We start from the raw sequence: 20524 nt of genomic DNA, 5'->3' as shown, positions 1-20524 counted from the left end.
ACTACTGACCTGCTGATGTGCCAGAAGGACGATCATCTGCTTACAGACTGAGGTTGACCGCGGGTAGCTGAAACTGTAGATAAGGGGGGACTATACTACATACTGTTTTGTAACTCAATTTTCTACCAGCAACACTCATGGGACATCTTCCATGTCAGTGTTTATAAATCTATCACATTCTTTTCTTTTACAGGCTTTACTTCACTTTAGTTTTCTTGTGTAACACTATGTAGTGGCCACAGCTGGAGCCGGGATCCCCTGTATGGAGACTCTGGTGTGGGTCTTCCCAAGACGGTCAGTGAATTTCTAGTAGGGAGACTTGGCAAACACTGTCTTTTTCCAGAAGTCAGGGGTGAGATAACCGTAGGTCTTGGAAATGGCATCAAAAGTGACATGGATCGGGGTGCCTGGGTGGCTCAGTTGGTTAAGCATCCAACTCTTGGTTTCGCCTCAGGTCATGATCTCACAGTGTCATGAGCTCGAGCCCCACATGGGGCTCTGTGCTGGTAGCACAGAGCCTGCTTGGGATTCTCTCTCTCCCTCTCTCTATGCCCCTCCCCAACTTGCACTGTCTCTGTCTCTCTCAAAATAAATAAATAAATAAATTTAAAAAGAAAAAGTGACCTTGCTGAAATTGCCCACAGTAGCAGTACAGCCCCTGGGTGAGGGGTGGCAGTCGTTAATACTGGCCATCACCAGTAGCTTCTTGGACACGGGCTGAGACAGTGCCGTTGTGGGCAGGGATGCCAGTGCCTCTATGGGCAAGGATGAAACACACCAGCACAGAGCCACAGGCGCTGGCTACCTTGCATGAGACAGTGTGGGGCTCGACAACCTTGTTCCCCTGGTAGCCTCAGTTCACAGGGACAATGGAAAGTTTGTTCAGTGTGATGGCCCAATGGATGGCAGTGACTACCTCTTTGGAGCACTTAACACCCAAACCGACGTGTCTGCAATAATCTCTGATGGCAACAAATGCCTTGAACCTAGTCTTCTGGCCAGCAGGGGTCTGCTTTACACAAGCATAATCTTCAAGAACTCATCCTTGAGGGGCACCTGGGTGGCTCAGTCCGTTAAGCGTCCAACATCGGCTCAGGTCATGATCTTGCGGTTTGTGGGTTTGAGCCCCGCATTGGGTTCTGTGCTGACAGCTCAGAGCCTGGATCCTGCTTCGAATTCTGTGTCGCTTTCTGTCTCTGCCTCTACCCTGCTCACATTCTGTCTCTGTCTCTCTCAAAATAAATAAACATTAAAAAACCAAAACCAAAACCAAAACAGAAAAACTCTCATCCTTGAGGAATGCCCCCAGAAAAAAGTCAATGACCTCGGAGTCCTTGATGGGCAGGGAGAAGAGATAGATCTCTTCCAGGGACTTCATCTTCATGTCATTGATCAGGTGGCCCAGCTTGGTGACAGGGATCCACTCCTTGTCCTCAGTCATGCCTTTGTGAGCTCCCATTCCAGGGCCGTCCTGCAGCACCAGCATCATCTACTATTTGGTGTTTTCTTGAAGATGGAGCTACCACACTCTTTTTAATTTGCAATATATTCCATGTATTTCTCTCAGTCTTTTTAAAATTTTTTTATTTTTTTAAGCACACTGTGCACCCAGCATGGACCCAAAGCGGGACTTGAATTCATGACCCTGAGTTCAAGACCTGAGCTGATATCAAATGTCGGACGTTTAACTGACTGAGCCACCCAGGTTCCCCATATCTCAGTCTTTTTCACAGAAAAAAATCAATGGCATTAATTTTATTAAAACTGTTAGAATCTACAATGTGGGTGAATACATACTTTATTCCAAGACGGGTCTAGGTTGCCTTCTGAAAGCGAGGGTGGGTTAGAACTCAAACTTTCTATGGGAGGGACCATCGAAGCCACCCTCTAGAGCTCCTGTATTTTAGAGATACAAAAACAAAGAGCTGGAGGATTTGATGATTTTTCTAAGGTCACTCCAGTGGTAAATGCTCAAACCAGTGAAGAATCCAAATCTCCTGGGTCCTTCCCACCATATCATAGTGCTGCTGAAACAGAATCTAGGCATCCCTTCCCTGGGGTTGCTATGCCGGGTTCTATTCCTTTAGCTTAACAGTCATTTTTTATTTAACAAGAAATTAAAAAAACACGGAACTAAACATGACCTTGGACGTGAGTTGGTCTAACCTTAGAGATGAGAAAACTGAATATTTCCTGGGGAGGGTTCTGAGCGTGATAAGTATGTCATACAATGAAGTCATACAGCATGTGGCCTTTACTGCCCAGCTTTGCTTAAAATCATAAACCTGAAGTTGTTCGTCTACTTCAGCCCCTCTGGTAGCTTCCTACTGCACTTGCACGAAGCCCACACTCTTTCTTCCCATGGCCTCAAAGCTCCATTCCTGTCTGGCCCCCTTGGCTCATCTTATTGTCCCCTTTGCCCACTGTGTTTGTGCCACACTGTCCTCCTTGGCTGTTCTTTAAACAGCCAAGTATTGATTAAGAATCTCTTTAGCGTAGGGCCAACTGGCAGATGTTAGAAGAAATACAACCTTGGTCTTTGATGAGCTTATAGTATGTGGGAGTGGGGGGCACGGATAGGATTCATTCATCCCTTCCGTCGTTCAATACAAAATTATTAGTGGTATATATATCCTATGCCCAGAGCTGGGTACCAGGGTATCAAGTCCAACAGGACAGGGACCTCAAGTTCAGCAGGGAGGAGAGCCAGTTGGAAAATAGCATGGACTAAGTATGGGGATGATTGGAATACAGAGGAGTGCTCCCCACATTTCCTGGGGGCCAGGAAGGCTTCTCAGAGAAGGTGACCCTCCAGTTGTGTCTTAAAGAGCGTGAGAAGTTAGTAGACGTGGAAAGCATCAAGGAGTAAAGCGGAGGTGGCTCAGGATGATCAGAGACCTGGACAACAGCACGTGCAAGACTTGAGTGTGTGCAAGGACTTGCTGCGTGCAGGGAGCATGCTTGCTTTTTTATCTTGGGGGCTCCTCAGAGCAGGAAGAGGTACAGCCAGGCCATGGCGTGCACGGTCTTACAGGCTAAGCAAAAACATAAAAAATAAAAAATAAATAACAAAATAAAAAATAAAACAACCAAAAAAATTTAAAAAACCCAACAAATACAAAAGAAAAAAAAAATTTTATTCTGCCAGTTATTGGCATTGGAAGTTATAGGTGGGATCAGACAGGGTTTTGTGGGGTTTTTAAGATTTTTTTTTTAATGTTTATTTATTTTTGAGACAGAGAGAGACAGAGCATGAACAGGGGAGGGGCAGAGAAAGAGGGAGACACAGAATCTGAAACAGGCTCCAGGCTCTGAGCTGTCAGCACAGAGTCCGACGCCGGGCTCGAACTCACAGACGGTGAAATCGTGATCTGAGCCGAGGTCGGACGCTTAACTGACCAAGCCACCCTGCGCCCCTGTGTTTTTTTTTTTTATAGAGCTCCTTGGTAGCATAGAGAGCACTGGATTTATTCTTGTGTCACTGCAGCCAGGGGCCAGGTGGGAAATTATTTTATTTTATTTTTTTAACCCTTCACAGGTGAGAAAACTAATGCTCAGAAAAGCCGAGCAACCTCCCCGGAATCACACAGGTAGCGAGCTGGGTGGAGATGGCAGGCTTTCTATCTCAGTGCCACAAGGACGGTCCTGCCCCAGCTCCCAGATGGGGATGTCCTGAGCTCACACAGGGCAAGGGAGGATGACCAGAGGGGACAGATGTGAGAGAGCTGTCTCAGAGGCTGATTTGCGAGGACCCGAGTGAGATAGAGGAAGGCATCTGGAATCCTCCAGTTTCTGGCCTGGGCCCTGTGAGAGGTGACGGCGTTCCCCGCGGTGGGGAAACGAAGGAGCTGACGAACGGTAACAAGCATGGGCCTTGTGATGATACAGGGCAGGAAGGGAGCCCGCAGAGCACTAGGGCTGCACGAGAGCAAGCAGGGCATCTGGAGAGGGTATCAGGAAAAGGTCTGAGTGGACCTATCATTTAAAATGCATCTTGGACTAGGGTCGCCTGGGTGGCTCAGTTGGTTGAGCATCCGACTTTGGCCCAGGTTGTGATCTGACGGTTTATGAGTTCAAGTCTCGCATCAAGCTGTCTGCTGTCAGTTCGGAGCCTGCTTCAGATCCTCTGTTTCCCTCTTTCTGCCCCTCCCTTACTCAAGCTCTCTCTTTCAAAAATAAGTAAAGATTAAATAAAATTAAAAAATAAATAAAATGCATTGGGCACCTGGGTGGCTCAGTCTGTTAAGCATTCGACTTCAGCTCAGGTCATGATCTCTCGGTCCGTGGGTTTGAGCCCTGCATTGGGCTCTGTGCTGACAGTTCGAAGCCTGGAACCTGCTTTGATTCTGTGTCTCCCTCTCTCTCTGACCCTCCTCTACTCGCACTCTGTCTCTCTCTCTGTCTCTCAAAAACAAACATTAAAAATTTTTTTTAAAGGGGCACCTGGGTCGCTCAGTCGGTTGAGGGTCCGACTTCGGCTCAGGTCATGATCTTGAGGTCTGTGAGTTTGAGCCCCACATCAGGCTCTGTGCTAACAGCTCAGAGCCTGGAGCCTGCTTCAGATTCCGTGTGTCTCTCTCTCTGCCCCTCCCCCACTCATGCTCTGTCTCTCCCTCCCTCTATCTGTCAAAAATAAATAAACATTAAAAAAATTAAAAAAAAATTTTTTAAATAAAATGCATTTTGAAACAGGCAGGGAAGCATGAGCTTGTGTTGAGGAAAAGATGGAGGTAGGTTTTGGTGACGGTGCACCCACCATCGGTGACATTGAATATCAGGCAGAGTGAGGCACTTTGAGCCAAGGAGTACAAATTTATGACTGCGCTTGGGGAAGGGAAATCTGTCAAGGTTGATCTAGGTTGATTTGGAATGGGTAGAGAACGGAAGTGGGGAGACCAGTTAGGAGGGTTTGCAATGGTGTGGGGAGGAAGTAATGGGAGCCCGGATTAGGTGGGGACATGGATGTGGGACAGAAGAGGGCGGCATGAAGAGATCAGTGCACCTGAGGTGAATATGCTTTGAAAACTAGATGTCAGCAAGTTGTCCAAGATCATTTTGAAAGTTTGGAGCTTGGACTGAAAGAATTAAATTCCGCTTTGGAAATGCTGACTTAAGACAGCAACTGCCTCACCAAGCAGTGTGGCCCAGAGGAAGGCTGGAGATTTGTCTGGAGAAAGGTCAAGACCAGAGTCACAGTTTGGGATCATCCTCACAAAGGTGACAACTGAAGTCCCGACTGGCATTGTTGAGGACCGGGTGGGCAGACACAGAGCAAGGGGCCAGAAACAGCCTCATGGTGCAGCCCGAGGAGGCGGAGGGGAGGATCAAGGCAGTGGAGAGGCTCGGAAGTCCAGAAGAGGAATTGCCAAGAAGAGGTGGCAGATATAAAAAGTCACTTCAGGATGCCCAGGTGGCTCAGTCGGTTAAGCATATGACTTCGGTTCAGATTATGATCTCATGGTTTGTGAGTTCAAGCCCTGCATCTGGTGAGTCCTGCTTTTCTCCAAATCTGCCCCTTGTGGTATTCTCTCTCTCACCCTCTCTCTCTCTGCACCCTCTCTCTCTCTCAATAAAAATAAACAAACAAACAAACAAATAAACAAATAAATAAATAAAGTCAGTTCAAAACCCAGAAACTCAATGATTTAGTATGCTGCCACTGCTTTAGTATTTCCACCCTAAAGAAAACTTTTCTCCATTACTACTGCTGTGATACACTGGAACTTTTTTTTTTAAGTTTATTTATTTATTTTGAGAGAGGCAGAGAGAGTTGGAGAGAGAATCGCAGGCAGGCTCCGCACTGTCAGCACAGAGCCTTACACGGGGCTCAAACTTGCGAACCGTGAGGTCATGACCTGAGCCGGAACCAAGAGTCAGATGCTTAACTGACTAAGCCACCCACGCGCCCCATACACTGGAACTTATTAAAAAAGACTTTCCTCTCTCTCTCCTTTTCTCTGTGTCCAGTTGACCGTCCCTCGCCGTGTCTTCCCACAAGACTTTCAGGATCAGGCGATTCCTGGACAAGAAACAAAAACAGAATCATCCTGTTCCCCACTGGATTTGGATGAAAACTGGTAATAAAATCAGGTACAACTCTGAGAGGAAGCATTGGGGAAGGACCAGGCTGGGTCAATAAGGGATCACACACAAGATGGCACACAAGTTTATGCTGCATGAAGGTCACGTGTTCCTATCCTATTACTCTGTAAACATCACAACCGCCTGAACAATGGATATGTTTTATCAGGAAAATGATTTTTGTCTGCTACTGTGCTTGTGCACCAGTGTGTTCGTTCAGTAATAAATGAGACATTTGTTGGAAAAAAAAAAAAAGAGTTTTCCAAGTACTAACAGAGACCAAAAGAGAATACAACAAATAACGGATTTGCAAGGTATTCGGTTCTCACCTAGCACAGCCAGGTTGTTCTGAGGGACTCATGGGTTTCATTCCAAAGGGGAATAGGGCCCTACCATGTCCTCAAAGGTGGTATGGCTTCTTTGGGTCCCTGTCTGGGCTCCTCTCTTCCAAGGATTTGACTGGCTATTTCCACTTGACTGGTTTTCTCCTGCCCTCCTTACACACATGGTATCTGAGGTCTGGACAAGAAGGCCACCCGCCCAGGGCCTGAGTTTTCTTCTCCTTTGCCCATCACAAGTGACCTCTTGTCCTGGTCAGTGACACTAGGAATCACATCACTCTTCAGATGAGATCTTGACTCTACTCATGGCCAAGAGTACAGTGATGGATTAAAGAGATTGCAGCCTTAAAAAGGATGAAATAATGGGGTGGGGGTTGCAGTGTCTGAGATCAGAAGGCAGGTTTCTCTTAGAGTCAGATGTAGCAAATGTTGTCACGGATGAGGAGGCCAGGACGGACAAAGAGCCTCTGGAAAAGTGATGAGAAAGGCACCAGTAGTAAGGCAGGTTGACCAGAGCAACCGTAAGGGATTTCAGAGTGATTGTGGAGGAAATGAAAACCAGAAAGACATCTGACCCTCTGTCTCCTGCCTTGGAAATGTTAGGATTCCGCCTTTCTTCCGCATCCCATACACTATGGCTGCTCCCGTTCCCTGCTCCGGTCGCTAGTCCAGGTGGTTCAGCCAGGGAGAAGCAGAGGCCTCCTCGTTCCTTCTGGACTCACTCCCCTCTGCAGAGTGGGGACCCCTCTGCCTTTCTGAGCACCAGCTCTGGAGGCCCACTTGGAAGGTGCAGCCCAGGCAGGGTTTCCATCTTTTCCATCTGCCCTCTCTTTGCTTGCTCCCCTGGCTTGTAGCAGGCCCTGCTTTCTCTACTTCTGCCATCCTGTGAAAGTCCTAATGAGGACTTTTGAGTTCTGCTGGGCAAGGACAGGAAGTCACACCAGGGAAACAGGTGCAAGCATTGATGTTCGTTTGTTTCTGCTTTGGAACCACAGTCATCACAAGAGACAGTAGAGCAAATCTGAGAACGCGTACTCAGTGATAGATTTTCAGGCTACAGTTCTGAATCCCTTCTTATTTATAGTCAGGCTGTTTACCCCCAATCTACCAAACATTCCACTTTTTCTTCCAGGACTACCAAGCCTCTTCTTGTTGAGGTTGTTACAAAGAAGGGACTGTGTCCAGTCTCCCTGTTGCATTCCACATACGTATGACAAGAACGGTGCTCATTACTTAGCCTCCACCCCTAGAGAAAGTTCCAGGATGGGTCTAAATAGCAGGCAGTCTCTTTCCCCTGACAACTTATTTTCAAGATAACTATTTGTCTCTTACTCCCTGTGGTTATGGCGGTAACATCTTCATGGCTCTATTTTTGGGCAGGATGCTGGATCTTGGGTGACAGAGCTATGCTTTCGATAGCCATCGACGGAAATAGGATGCAAAAGATTTGGAGTCTAAATTCTGACACTAATTAACAGTATGATCCTAGGTAAGTCATTTCCCCTCTCTGGGCTCAATTCATCCATAAATAAAAGGATCGAGGATGTGCCAGTAAATCTTTAACAATCAACTCTTGGTGGAAGAGGAAAGGGGGAAAAAGGAAGCCCTGATTTGTACTACTTGTTAATTTCTCTGGTGTAAATATCCCACCAAAGTCAACTGGTTCATAAATTTCCTGAAAATTTAGCAATGGGTTCTGGTGAGATAGTACCAGCCAGTTGCAATACAATTTTGGATAAGATCAATAATACACATTGTTTTAATCCTGAAATTCTTTGATATGATAGATCTAAAAGTCCCTTCAGACTTCAAATGCTACAACTCTGTGATTCCAACACTGGATGATTTTTTTTTTTTTTAATTGCCAGGATACACCCAAAGCCTGATTCACAGACCTCACTCACTGTGTAAGTTCTTTGGCATCCTGAATGAACTTGGCTTTGGTCCAGATTCAGAGCTATATCCTCCCTTTTGAGCAAGCAGCTCTGGCCAGAGGCCTTTGAACTAGAGGTGCTCTGAAACTATCATGGGAGTTGGGACCTTGGGTCTTGAAACTTCAGGAGTCATTGTTACTGCCTTCACTTGAGTGGTCAGATGGGTTATGATTCATCACCATGTGATTTCAGCCACTGTTTCCCAGGATGCCTGGAAGCAAGGAAGGCCTGGAAGCATGGAACAGACAGAGGAAAAACAGGGAGGAGGAGAAAGGGACGTGTCTAGGGTAGGGCTCCTGCTGAGTCGTAAGCAGGTGTGAGTCACTCCTGTCTCCCTTGGCAGCCACACCTTTTGCCTAAGTTCTGTATGCCAGGTGGAGAATTTGCCTACACCAAGCTCCCTTGATCAAGTCAGAACAGGTTTCCTGAGCAGTCATTCCCATTAAATTAATGGAATCAAAATAAGCTGATGTCTCTTGAAATGTGATTTACGTATTTCTTTTCTGTTTCCTAAGTGCTTACAGAGGACCCTGAGAGTGTAGAAGAGAGAAAAGAGGAAGAAGCATACTTTAACAGCCAGGAGGCTGGAGGCTGGGGGGTGGTGGTTATATTATCCATTCCTGCCCTCCCATCCTCCTAAACAGCTTGCTAAAGAAACCAAGCTGAGTGCAGTGAGGGGTGTAATGGCCAAGAATCTTCATGAGTTACTGGTAGTATTATGATCAAGATCTTTCCACTGTGTGTGTGTGTGTGTGTGTGTGCACGCACACACGCACACATGCGTGCAACTACTATTGAATTAAGGAAAAAAGGTCTAGGGGCACCTGGGTGGCTCAGTTGGTTAAGCGCCAACTATGGCTCAGGTCACGATCTCACAGTTCCTGAGTTCAAGACCCACATCAGGCTCTGTGCTGACAGTGTGGAGCCTGCTTGGTATTCTCTTTCTCTCCCTCTCTCTCTCTCTTTCCATTTCTCTCTCTGCCTGTCTCCCATTTGTACTCTCTCTCTAAATAAATCAACAAACTTTAAAAATTTAATTTTTTTTTCAACGTTTATTTATTTTTTTTGGGACAGAGAGAGACAGAGCATGAACGGGGGAGGGGCAGAGAGAGAGGGAGACACAGAATCGGAAACAGGCTCCAGGCTCTGAGCCATCAGCCCAGAGCCTGACGCGGGGCTCGAACTCACAGACCGCGAGATCATGACCTGGCTGAAGTCGGGCGCTTAACCGACTGCGCCACCCAGGCACCCCAACAAACTTTAAAAATTAAAAAAAAGAAGAAGAAGAAGAAAAGTTCTAGAAGGGAAAGACTTGGCATATAACTAACTTTCAAACCCTTAAGGTCACACCTCACATCCATCAGGATGCTACCATCAAAAACAAAAACAAATGTTGGAGAGGATGTGAAGAAATTGGAACCAGGGTGCACTGCTGATGGGGATGTAAGAATATGGTGCAACCACTGCATAATTAGTATGATGAGTCCTGAAAAAACTAAACATAGAATTACCATATGACCACAGCAAGTCCACTGCTGGATATATATCTAAAAGAATTGAAAGCAGGACCTCAAAGAGATATTTGTATGCCCGTGTTCATAGCAGCATTATTCACTTTTTATAGGCAAAAAGTGGAAGCGCCCAAGTATCTATCAGCAGATGAATGGATAAACAAAATGTGGTCCATGCATACAGTTCTTTTTTTTTTTCTTTTTTTTTAAAAAAAAATTTTTTTTCAACGTTTATTCATTTTTTTGGGGACAGAGAGAGACAGAGCATGAACGGGGGAGGGGCAGAGAGAGAGGGAGACACAGAATCGGAAACAGGCTCCAGGCTCTGAGCCATCAGCCCAGAGCCCGACGCGGGGCTCGAACTCACGGACCGCGAGATCATGACCTGGCTGAAGTCGGACGCATAACCGACTGCGCCACCCAGGCGCCCCGCATACACTTCTATTCAGCCTTAAAAAGGACAGAAACCCTAGGGATGCTGGCTCAGTTGGCTGGGCGCCAGACTCTTGATTTCAGCTCAGGTCGTGATTTCACAGTCATGGGATCTAGCCCGCGTCAGACTCCACGTTCAGTGGAGATTCTCCACTCTTGAGATTCTCTGTCTCTCCCTCTGCCCCTCTCCCCAGCCTGTGCACTCACTCCCTCTCTGTCTCTCTCAAAATAAAATAAAAAAAAATTTTTTTTTAAAAAAAGGAACGAAATCTTGACACAAGCTATAACTTAGGTGAACCCTGAAGGCATTGTGTTAAGTGAAATGAGGCAGTTATGAAAAGACAGACGTTGTATGGCTCCACTTACAGGGAGTAGTCAAATTCACAGAGATAGAAAGTAGAACGGTAGTTGTCAGGGGCTGGGGGTAGAGAGTGATGGGAAGTTAGTGCTTAATAGGTAAAATGATTCCATTTGGAAAGATGGAAAAAGTACCATGGATGGATAACGGGGATGTTTGCACGATGATGTAAATGTACTTAATCCCACAGAACTATCACACTTTAAATGGCTAAAATGGTAAATGTTATACTATGTATATTTTACCACAATTAAAAAAAATCCACACGCACACACACACACACACCCCTTGGGGACAAACTGTTTGAGTTTGAAATCCTGTTTCATGGCTTGCTAGAAATATGAGCTTGGTCAAATTACTTGACCAACTTGAGCCTTTGTCATCTGTCCCATGGAGAGGACAGTGATACTCACTTCTTAGGGCTCTTGCAAGGCTTAAATGAGACACCACAAGTAAAGCACGTAGGACAGCATTTGGTACATAGTAAGTGATCAGTGGTAGAGTTCTTAGGCATCATGGTTGAGGGTCAACTAGAAGCTGGCCATGGGCAATCTTGTGCAACTTGTCCTCTTAAACTTGATCCAAGGAAGCGAAACAATATTTTCTTACCACATATATTCATATTCATAAATATATGCACCATGAAGTCCCACATACATATGGAGTAAAGATGACTAACATCTCCAGTCGGCATACTTATTTCATGTGTTCTAAATTTGTCTTTTCTGCTAATATATCAGAGTCTTGCTTTGCCCTTAGGCAAATTGCATTTAGGGCTGAGATGTTTTATGTTTGTCAATACCATTAAAGATTAGGCATTTGTTTTCTTTTTTCTTTTTTAATTTTTTTAAAAATCTTTATTTATTTTTGAGAGACAGAGAGTGAGCAGGGGAGGGGCAGAGAGAGAGGGAGACACAAATCTGAAGCAGGCTCCAGGCTCCCAGCTGTCAGCACAGAGCCCGATGCGGGGCTCAAACTCAAGAACCATGAGATCATGACCTGAGCCGAAGTCGGACGCTCAACCAACTGAGCCATCCAGGTGCCCCTAGGCATTTGTTTTCTACAAGGAACTGCTGGAATAATGTCTGAGCTGTTATGACGTCCACATAAGCTTCGGTGGGACACCCACAGAGATCAAGCCAGGGCTGTAGTTAAGGCAGCAACAATGGCAGATCCCACTTGTACCCCCACCCACCTAGAATCATGCTCATGGACCTTCCATCTCCATGCTCCCTGCTAGGCCTTCCAGGCCTTCTGGAAATTGCCTGGAAAGTTTATCTGATGAAGGCTCAGGAAGCCAAGGACAGGAGAAGAGCAGAAAAAACAAGGGAGACCTATTAAGAAGACATGAAATCTTTGAGACAATATTTAGGAACAAAATATGCAAAATATGAATTATATGTAGTATTGAATTCCAATGAATATTTTCATTAAAAAAATTTTTTTAATGTTTATTTATTTTTGAAAGAGAGAGAGAGAGTGCAAGAGGTGCCGGGGCAGACAGAGAGAAGGAGACACACAATCTGAAGCAGGCTCCAGGCTCTGCCAGCACAGAGCCCAACACGGGGCTCGAACTCACAGAGTGTGAGATCATGACCTGAGCCAAAGTCAGCTGCCCAACCAACTGAGCCACCTAGGTGCCCCTGAATATTTTCAGAACAATGGTTCTCAGCTGGGGTGGGGGGAGGATTTACCCCCCTACTCACTACCTCCAGGGGGCACATAGCAGTGTCTGAAGACCTTGGGTTGTCACAATTTACAGGCTGGGGAGAGTGCTGCTGGCATCTAGTGGGTAGAGGCCAGGGATACTGCTAAACATCTTAATAATGTTCAGAGCAGCCCCCACAACAAAGGATTATCTGACCTAAAATGTCAAAAGTGCTGGGGTTGAGAAATCTAGCTTTAGAACACCCCAATGTTTATAACAGTGCTATCAACAATAGACAAATTATGGAAAGAGCCCAAATGTCCATTGACCTATGAATGGATAAAGGTGTGATGTATATATACAACGGAATACTACTCGGCAATGAAAAAGAATGCAATCTTGCCATTTGCAACAATGTGGATAGAACTAGAGTGTATTATACTAAGTGAAATAAGTCAGTCTGAGAAAGACAAATATATAATTTTACTCATATGTGGAATTTGAGCAACACAACAGATGAACATAGGGGAAGGGAAGGAAAAATAATATAAAAACAGAAGAGGAGGCAAATCATAAGAGACTTGTAAATACAGAGAACAAACTGAGGGTTGCTGGAGGGCAGGGGTGTGGGGAAATGGGTTAAATGGGTGTTGGGCATGAAGGAGGGCACTTTTCGGGATGAGCACTGGGTGTCATATGTAAGAGAAGAATCAATGGGTTCTATTCCTGAAGCCAACACTACACTGTATGTTAACTCACTTGAATTTAAATAAATAAAAAAAGAACAACGAGAGAAGATGAAAAGAAATCATCTCCTAGCTGACACTATACGTATTACATTTACCTTCTTTTCTTCAGTGAGGTATTAACATTTAAAAGTGGACTTGGGGGGCGCCTGGGTGGCTCAGTCGGTTGAGCGTCCGACTTCAGCTCAGGTCACGATCTCGCGGTCCGTGAGTTCGAGCCCCGCGTCGGGCTCTGGGCTGATGGCTCAGAGCCTGGTGCCTGCTTCCGATTCTGTATCTCCCTCTCTCTCTGCCCCTCCCCCGTTCATGCTCTGTCTCTCTCTGTCTCGAGAATAAATAAGTGTTAAAAAAAATAAAATAAAATAAAAAAATAAAAGTGGACTTGGTTAGGAGGGGAAATTTTCATCATAAACCATCAAGACTTCTTTACTTAGGACTTCACTATATTAGTCAGAACCTGTTTCTTTTCTTGCTCAACATTCGGAAGGAATTTGTCTAAACATGAAATCCTTTTAAACCTCCCAGTGCGTTGTACGTGGGAAACAGCTTTATGGGCCACAGATTAAAGTGGGAAAAGGGTTTGGAAAAAGGTGCTAAATGATCTGCAGAAAAGCACGACAGAATAAAAGGCTCTCCCATGCTCTGGAATCTGAAACCACATCATCATCATCGTATGTTCCCGAAACACCAGCCTCAAGAGAACACGCAGCACGGGTATAAGCAGGTTCTGTGTCGCCTGCCTGCATTTCAGTCCTGTCTTCAGGACCTGTCTTCAGGTCATGACAAACTGTGTGACCTTGGGCAACTTTATGAACTTCTTGGTGCCGCTATTTTCTCACCCCAGAAATAATCCTTGTAGGGTTGTCGGGTGGATTAACTGAGATAGTTAATACAGGAAAAGCACAGTTCCCTGGGGCATCGTAAGCCCTCTAGAGGTGCTATCAGTTACAGTGAGGATGACAAAGTGGAACGTTGGCATGTTTATTATAAAGGTTAAATATTATAAACATTATATTTCCTTTTAAATATAATCAGCCTTTGATGGTGTCTCTGTGACTCAAAATAATCTCTAGGTTGCTTTAAAACTGGGCAAGGGTAGTTTTCTTTTCCTCCACTCTGGAAATGATAAGCCATACTTACAGTAGCACTGAGAATGCTTACAAAATTAGAAAATAGGATAGTAAAGAAAGAACGCAAGAAAGAGAATTTGGATAATTCACTGTGATAGCAAGTTTGAGATTAGGCTTTGTGCTGACAAATTCTAGGGGCACAATAGACATTTATTAACAAATGAAACCACAAGGTATGTTTTGCAAGATGAAAAGCAATACCATCTGATGGGAAGGTTGAGTTGTAAAGAGAGAAATCACCATGTAGGTGAGGGTCTGGGCTTACAAAATATTGCAGGAGTTTGGGAAAGCTCCAGCAAGGGCACTCACGATGGTTCTTGTCTCTGGCTGGACACCGGAGGCACTCTTAAGAATCCTAATTCCCAGCTCCACCCTAGATTAATTGAATCAGGATCTTAGGGATCCTGGAGGTTAAGTGGCCAGACATCATGTATTTTTATTTAAATTTTTTTTAATTTATTACATTTATTTATTTTTGAGAGACAGTGAGACAGAGCGCGAGTGGGGGAGGGGTGGAAAGAGAAGGAGACACAGAATCCGAAGCAGGCTCCAGGCTCTCTGCTGCATGTTTGCACGGGGGGCTCGAACCAATGAACCATGAGATCATGACCTGAGCCAAAGTCAGTCCCTTAACCGACTGAGCCACCCAGGCGCCCCTATTTTTATTTTTTAAAAATATTTTTAATGTTTATTTATTTTTGAGAGAAAGAGCAGGGGAGGGGTAGAGAGAGGGGGACAAAGGATCTGAAGCAGGCTCTGTGCTGACAGCAGAGATCCCAATGCGAGTCTCAAACTCATGAACCACGAGATCACGACCTGAGCCGAAGTCCAATGCTTAACCAACTGAGCCACCTAGGTGCCCCAACATCTTGCATTTTTAGAGTCTGCATAGATTCCAATGTGTGGCCAAGGTTGAGTGACCAATGTTTCTTAGACTCAAATGTTATAGGAATTGTCTGGAGATTATTATTAAAACTCAAATTCTGATTTGGTAGGGTGTGGGTAGCGGGGAGAGAGGAGAGAGAAGAATCAGGAGGCTAAGATACTGCATTTCTCAGAAATTCCCAAGAGATGTCAATTTCACAATTCTGGGGATGCCCCCATTTGAGCTGCCAAATTCCATGTACTTTTAAAATGGCTTCATATAACGGGAGCCTGGGTGGCTCAGTCGGATAAGCGTCTGACTTCATCTCAGGTCATGATCTCGTGGTTCACAGGTTCAAGCCCCATGTCGGGCTCTGTGCTGACAGCTCAGAGCCTGGAGCCTGCTTTGTGGATTCTCTTTCTCTCTCTCTCTCTCTCCTCTCTGCATCTGTCCACTCGCACTCTCTCTCTCTCAAAAATAAATAAAATGTTTAAAAAATCAAAATGGCTCCATATAAATAAACATATGATATCATTATAATATCATTTCTTTGAAATTCACCTGTTCAACAAATGCGCAACAGCCTCCTGGAGCTATGTGCTTTTGGAGGCATACAGACGAATAAGTACATTCCTTCCCTCAAGTTGTTTACAATTCAATTTGTAATTGATGGCATCCAGTTAGGCAGAAAATAAAACTTTCTGACTGTAAGGTTTCCCGATGGCGGTGAAATGGGATGGGTACTGAGGGGTATTTAGGGTGGAAGACATCAAGAGAAAGAGTTTTGTTTTGGGAAAGTACCGAATGAAGAATATTTGTGTGAAGCAACAGAGTAGCCTGAAAAGAGGTGAAAGAAACGGACAGGAAAAAGGAAACTGAGCATCAGGGTTTTTAAAAAGTAGTCTATAGATGGCTGCTATGAGAGGTTTCTGAGGAAAGAGAACCTTGTTCCCGAAGGTAAGAGAAACTCGCTCTGGATTTGAGGTTTTGTTGCCCATTTTATTCACTGCACTTAGCAAGCAGATAGATAAACCAGGCACATAAACTCAGGGCTCAAATTTCTCTGAAAGGCTCATCCACATCTCATTTTGCATCTTCTGATTTGCAAACCATATGTTATTTGCATCTGATTTCCAACTGTCGTAGCCAAGTGTCAATATCTAGGGATACTAGTCCACAAGTCTTTGTGAGCATGGTCTTATATCTCTGTGTGCTTCACATTATCAATCAGCAGTAGCAATCCAATCTGGAGTGTTTAGCGCATTCCTAGCTTGTCAGAATTGGCAACGAATGGATAGACTGCCTGGTTATTGGGAACTTCATCTTCGTTATTCCCCTGTCTGATACCAACTTTGCTGAGCCTGGCCAGCACATCACCGAGATTGCAAAATCTCCAACTGCTTAGGAAAGCCCAGCCAGACCTGATGAATTTTCAAATTGCAGGACAAACCTGTTCCTCCTCACCTACGTACTGACAGGTTTAGAAAACCCTTCAATGATCATTCCCAAGCTTGAACACAATTGGATTATTCTTTTATTTTTTATTAGTTTTAATGTTTATTTATTTCTGAGAGAGACAGAGACAGTGCTAACAGGGGAGGAGCAGAGAGAGAGGGAGACAGAGGCAGAGAGAATTGGAAACAGGCTCCATGCTCTGGGCTGTCAGCACGGAGCCCAATGTGGGGCTCGAACTCACGGACTGTGAGATCATGACCTGATCCGAAGTTGGACGCTTAACTGCACCCCTCCCCAGGCACCCCTGAGAACACAGTCAGATTCTTAATATGGGTCTCAAGTCTTTTAAATTCTTAAAAAGATGGAACTCAGGCAGATAATTTTTAAATTTTTTTTAACCTTTATTTATTATTGAGAGACAGAGAGACACAGAGTGTGAGCAGGGGAGGGGTAGAGAAAGGGAGGCACAGAAACTGACGCAGGCTCCAGGCTCTGAGCTGTCAGCACAGAGCCCAACGTGGGGCTCGAACTCATGATCTGTGAGATCATGACCTGAGCCGAAGTCAGTTGCCCAACCAACTGAGCCACCCAGGCGCCCCATGATAATTTTTAAAGTTCCCCCACACACTGATTCTAGTGTGTCCCCAGGATGGGAACCAGGGCCATAGACCAGCGACTGATTCCTTTGTTCAAAAAGGAATATGGGGCGCCTGGGTGGCGCAGTCGGTTAAGCGTCCGACTTCAGCCAGGTCACAATCTCGCGGTCCGTGAGTTCGAGCCCCGCGTCAGGCTCTGGGCTGATGGCTCAGAGCCTGGAGCCTGTTTCCGATTCTGTGTCTCCCTCTCTCTCTGCCCCTCCCCCGTTCATGCTCTGTCTCTCTCTGTCCCAAAAAAAAAAAAAAAAAAAAAAGGAATACATGCACCTGATGAAAATTTAGAAAACATAGAACAGTATAAAGGATAAAGGAAAAGCCACTGTAATCCCACTACCCAAAGACAATGTTACTATTTGGTTAAATTTCTTCCTAGCTATGTTTATTACAAATGTGGGATTATGCCGAATAGACAGCTTTGCTATCCCTACGTGTTCACTTAACATTCTTGTTAAATCATGTTCAGAGTGAAAATCATTTTTCTCTCTTAGGGTCCTCAAATCCATTCAGGAAAAGAGCTCTTCTTACTGGTATGAATTCACACCGATGGGTCTTATCCTCCATGAAAACACATCTGGGTTCTCATCTAGGCACAACATTTGGTAACAGAATTAGCCTGCTCTGCAGAGGCTTGTGCCAAGATTGCTTTTAGACTCAGTAAAGAGTGATTCTGTCTGTGGTAGGAATTCATTAAGGTAGGTATAATTTACTTGTTCCCATTCTTGAAATATCCTTGGGGATAAGGATATTCCAGGCTTAGGATAGTAGCCTCTACTATGCATTTGTAGGATAATCTGCATATTCTCATAATATTTGCCTATCTGACTGCATAAGCTACCCTCAGGACATTAGCATACTAAATGCTCATTATTTCATAAGCTTGCCCTTTTCTTCTAACTGGTCCATTAGCTCTGATCCTCATTAGGCAATTCTATCAACAAGCATTTATTGAACATTGATAGCGCTGGAATTTTAAGAATGGCAATAATCAGGGCCCTAAAATCCTCCCTGGAAGACAACTTAGGCCAGTGATGAATGGCTGGGGAGCCCACGAGGGATGGGTCTCGTCCCTGGCTACATGTTAGAATCACCCGGGAAGCTTTTGTGCGAGGCTGCACCCCAGACCAGGTGCACCAGCATCTCTGAAGGTGGAGTTCAGGCAGGTGGCTTTCAGAGCTCCACCGGATGATTCTGATGTGTACCAGGGGTGGGAACCAGTGCCACAAAGCAGTGATTTTCATCTAACTGGCTACACATTAGAACCACCTGGGGGGAGTTTTTAAAAAGTAAAATGCCTGGGCCCCACCCCAAAGCACATGAGTCAGAATCTCTGGGAAAGGAATCTGGCAACTGTATTTTTTTCAAAGCTCTTTCAGATGGACTGATACCCAGTGAGTGTTAAGAATCCTAACTATAGGGGCGCCTGGATGGCTCAGTCGGTTAAGTGTCCAACTTTGCTCAGGTCATGATCTTGCGGTTCGTGGGTTCGAGCCCCACGTCAGGCTCTGTGCTGACAGCTCGGAGCCTGGAGCCTACTTCAGATTCTGTCTCCCTCACTCTCTGCCCCTCCCCACTCATGCTGTCTCTCTTTGTCTCAAAAATAAACGCAAAAAAAAAAAAAAAATTGTAACTATAAGCAAACTAGTGAGTTGGAATAATCTAGATTTGGACCCCTTTCTGGCTGTTTTTGCTTTGCAAGCTGGGTGTGGCCCTAGGACAATGAGTTGCCTTCAGGAGGCCATGTGGGGTTTGGACACAGCACTGAGCTAAGGCATGAAGGAAACTTAAGGCCTAGTTCAGGTCTTGGTTTGCTATAAAACATTAGCAACACAACATCAGACAACTCACATAACCTTTCCGGGTCAGGAGCCCCTGTCCACCTGCTGATGATGGCTACCACTCTAGTTTTTTCAGACTTTCTTTCTTCTCAATTGATGTTTTACTGGTTTTTATTTGGTAATCAGTGCATAAACCTGATGATCAACTTGCATATAGTTCTTAGCATAAGTACTGAAACTAGAAAAAGGTAGAGATGCCTGGCTGGCTCAGTCAGTAGAGCATGTGAATCTTGGTCTTGGGGTTGTAAGTTCAAACTCATGTTGGGTGTAGAGATTACTTAAAAAATAAAATCTTTCCAAAAATATACAAAAAGCTATGTAATTGCAGTTTTTTTCCCCCCAGATAGTGATTCAATTGACTTTCCAGCTTAAAATTTGGGGACAAATTGTTCTTAAGAAGAGGCTCTTAAAATCCCTTGAGGGCATTATGCTAAGTAAAATGAGTCAGAAAAGGACAAATACTATGTGATCTCACCTATATGTGGTATATAAAAAGCTGAACTCATAGAAACAGAGAATAGAATGGTGATTGCCCAGGGCCTGGGGGTGAGGGAAATGTAAGTCAAAGGGCACAAACTTCCAGTTATAAGATGAATAGGTTTTGGAGCTCTAATGTACAGCCTGGTGGCCACAGTTTGAGATACTATGTTATATACTTTAAAGTTACTAAGAGTTACTAAGTTACTAAAAGTTACTAAATAAAATACTAAAGTTACTAAGTTACTAAAGTTACTAAGATACTATGTTATATACTTTAAATCTACTAAGAGCAGATATTAAATATTCTCACCACACACACACACACACACACACACACAAAGGTAATTATGGGAGGTGATGGAGGTGTTAGCTAACCCTATCATGGTAATCATTTCACAATATATATGTGTATCAAATCACTGCACTGTATACCTTAAACTGACAGAATGTTGTACGTTGGTTATATTTCAGTAAATTTGGAAAAAAATAGAGGCTCTCAAATATCATTATCTTAAAGCGTTGATAATCTCGAGGCACCTGGGTTGCTCAGCTGTTTAACCATCTGACTCTTGATTTTTGCTCAGGTCATGATTTCACCATTGTGGGATCATGACCCACTCACAGCGTAGAGCCTGCTTGGGATTCTCTCTCCCTCTCTCTCTCTCTCTGCCCCTCCCCTCTCTCTCTCTCTCTCTTTCAAAATAAATAAACTTAAAAAAATAAAAAAAGCATTGGGGCCGCTTGGTGGCTCAGTTGGTTGAGTGTCCGACTCTTGATTTCGGTTCAGGTCATGATTTCACAGTTTTGTGAATTTGAGCCAGGCATCAGGCTCTGTACACTGACTGAGTGCAGAGTCTGCTTGGGATTCTCCCTCTTTCCCTCTCCCTCTGTCCCTCTCCCACTCAAGTGTTCTCTGTCTCTTTCAAAGTAAATAAATAAACGTAAAAAAAAAAAAGCATTGATAATCTGTTAGGTCTAAAATCCTACGAATTCATGACTTCCTATCATTTACATTAAATTTTCAAAAATTTCCAATCTTTCCCAACACATTA

General features: G+C 44.6%; 1 protein-coding gene and 1 pseudogene across 1 annotated transcript; one reads left to right on the top strand and one right to left on the bottom strand.

The window, feature by feature from the left end:
* Positions 1–225: 225 nt before the first annotated feature.
* LOC123609870 lies at positions 226–5207 on the bottom strand (annotated as a pseudogene).
* An 86-nt stretch (positions 5208–5293) lies between these two features.
* Positions 5294–6258, top strand: LOC123609869 (60S ribosomal protein L39-like). Its single transcript, XM_045500896.1, has 2 exons — positions 5294–5375; positions 5970–6258. The coding sequence occupies exons 1-2, from the start codon at positions 5294–5296 to the stop codon at positions 6137–6139; spliced, it is 252 nt and encodes an 83-aa protein (XP_045356852.1). The 3' UTR covers positions 6140–6258.
* The last annotated feature ends 14266 nt before the right edge of the window (positions 6259–20524 follow it).

This window comes from Leopardus geoffroyi, chromosome B2, assembly GCF_018350155.1.
Source record: "Leopardus geoffroyi isolate Oge1 chromosome B2, O.geoffroyi_Oge1_pat1.0, whole genome shotgun sequence".
Classification (NCBI taxonomy): domain Eukaryota; kingdom Metazoa; phylum Chordata; class Mammalia; order Carnivora; family Felidae; genus Leopardus; species Leopardus geoffroyi.
Note: the sequence above shows the minus strand (reverse complement) of the source record. Positions and strands in the feature narration are given on the sequence as shown.